We start from the raw sequence: 1,745 nt of genomic DNA, 5'->3' as shown, positions 1-1,745 counted from the left end.
CACGCACACATACCTGTTCTCCACAGCCAAAAAGGATTATCCATGTACTTTATTGGTTGAATGATTACACCACCATCTTCAAGGTATGCCCTAACATTTTTTACAGAAAAACTACAAGGGAGGCTCCAACAATACGATAAATAGAAACCCAAGTTCTAGTCAATGAATACTTGACTCCAAGTTCGAGTCAATGAATACACGTTAGTTGGAGTGCGATGGCATGGTGTAAGGGGATAATATGGCCTTTTCCTTTCTATCAGATAAATACCATATGCCAGCACCATAAGTTAGCGTTTATTCATTATTGCTGGTTCAAATGGTTATTAGGTCGCATTTGGAACATGTTGCAGAAAAAGGTGAAGCTTGTTGCCATGATGCTGTTTGTACCCATCTACTTTGTAATGCTAAATACCCTAATTTTATATAAAAAATGGAAGTAAAAACAGTTATTCCCAACTTGTCCAAGCAACTAAAGAACCTATTAGATGCGTTGCTTTTCGTTAGCTAACAAAGATTTGACTTTGCATTTCATTCTAGTATCCATCTTAGACACAAATCAGATTGATATACATCTGGGAATTTTAGATGGGGACTTCAGTTAGACATTCCAGTTGATACATAAGATTAAATCACCTACAAATAGTTCCCAGAGTCAAGTCATGTATGAGTGGACTGCTTTGAATAATGGGCAATGGCTTTCATCATCACATATGTAGTGTCAATTCTATACATCTCATTCATCAGAGACATGAAAACTTAAGAGATAGCTGCACTTGTTTTATAGGCTTTTTCCTGGAGATGGGCAAACAAGCACATTGGATCCAGCAAACCAGAAGCAAACTGCCGGGCCTGTGCACCCGTTCCATCCAAAGATAATCGTAAGGCGTGGTGTCCTCTCCACGGAGTGCTCGGAGATAATGCAGCAGTTCTTCCAGCTGCGGAGGAAGAAGAAGAGGGCAGAGTCGCCACCTCGCGCGCACTACTCGGGCCATCGCCACCATCCGATCAAGTTTTTCACCAAGATGCAACACATGTTCGGCACTGTTTTCTGTTTATAGCAGCACTTCTTCTTTTCTTGTCCCAATTGTATGTAGTTGTAGACTCAGCAGCTTTCGCATTCAACCTTTCATGGTTTCTATGCGACGTCATCCTTGTTTCCTTCTTTGGATGTTAAGCTAATGTGTCATTTTGTGTATCGGTTGTGTTTTTTCTTTGTTATGCAAAGGCTATTTAGATGTAATAATATTGAAAATAAGTTCTCTGGCAGGTTTATGTCTACAGAGCCTGCAAATATTTTCCTTTTTCGGAGAGAAGAGAACTTAGAGCTCGTCCATTTCATTGAGACAGTTCGATATAGGCGTCTAAATAACAGAGCAGAATGTTTCAAAGCCACTTCTGTGGACACAGCGTTGCACTGGCGTGGAGATGGATGCAGATTTGCACCGCTGTGTAGATGGCTTCTACGTGTTCTTATAAACACCGCTCGTGTTCAGAACTCAACGAGAAGTACGACAGCAAGCGTGATTCCCAAACCACAGGTACATCCAGCACCGTAGCCACACCAAAATCTTCGTCGGATCATGTTTACATTCCCCGCTAGAAAGAGGCAGACACTAATGATGAGGCGCAGAGTGATTACTCGGGCAGTACATTGTCCCGATGCCTCTCAGACCTATGAATCCGCTAGACAGTATGACTTGGCATCATTATTCACTATTCGCCGAGAACTACAACTGTCTCGGATC

At 41.9% G+C, this 1,745-nt stretch overlaps 1 protein-coding gene across 1 annotated transcript in view; it reads left to right on the top strand.

The window, feature by feature from the left end:
- LOC123168073 (tRNA(adenine(34)) deaminase, chloroplastic) overlaps nt 1-1,293 on the top strand; it is a 6,993-nt gene extending 5,700 nt beyond the window's left edge. The window contains exon 4 of the mRNA XM_044585939.1: nt 785-1,293. Coding sequence (XP_044441874.1) covers nt 785-1,058 — 274 coding nt within the window. The 3' untranslated portion in view covers nt 1,059-1,293. The remainder of the gene's footprint in view (nt 1-784) is intronic.
- Nucleotides 1,294-1,745: the final 452 nt, after the last annotated feature.

Source organism: Triticum aestivum, chromosome 7D, assembly GCF_018294505.1.
Source record: "Triticum aestivum cultivar Chinese Spring chromosome 7D, IWGSC CS RefSeq v2.1, whole genome shotgun sequence".
NCBI classification, from domain to species: Eukaryota; Viridiplantae; Streptophyta; class Magnoliopsida; order Poales; family Poaceae; genus Triticum; species Triticum aestivum.
Note: the sequence above shows the minus strand (reverse complement) of the source record. Positions and strands in the feature narration are given on the sequence as shown.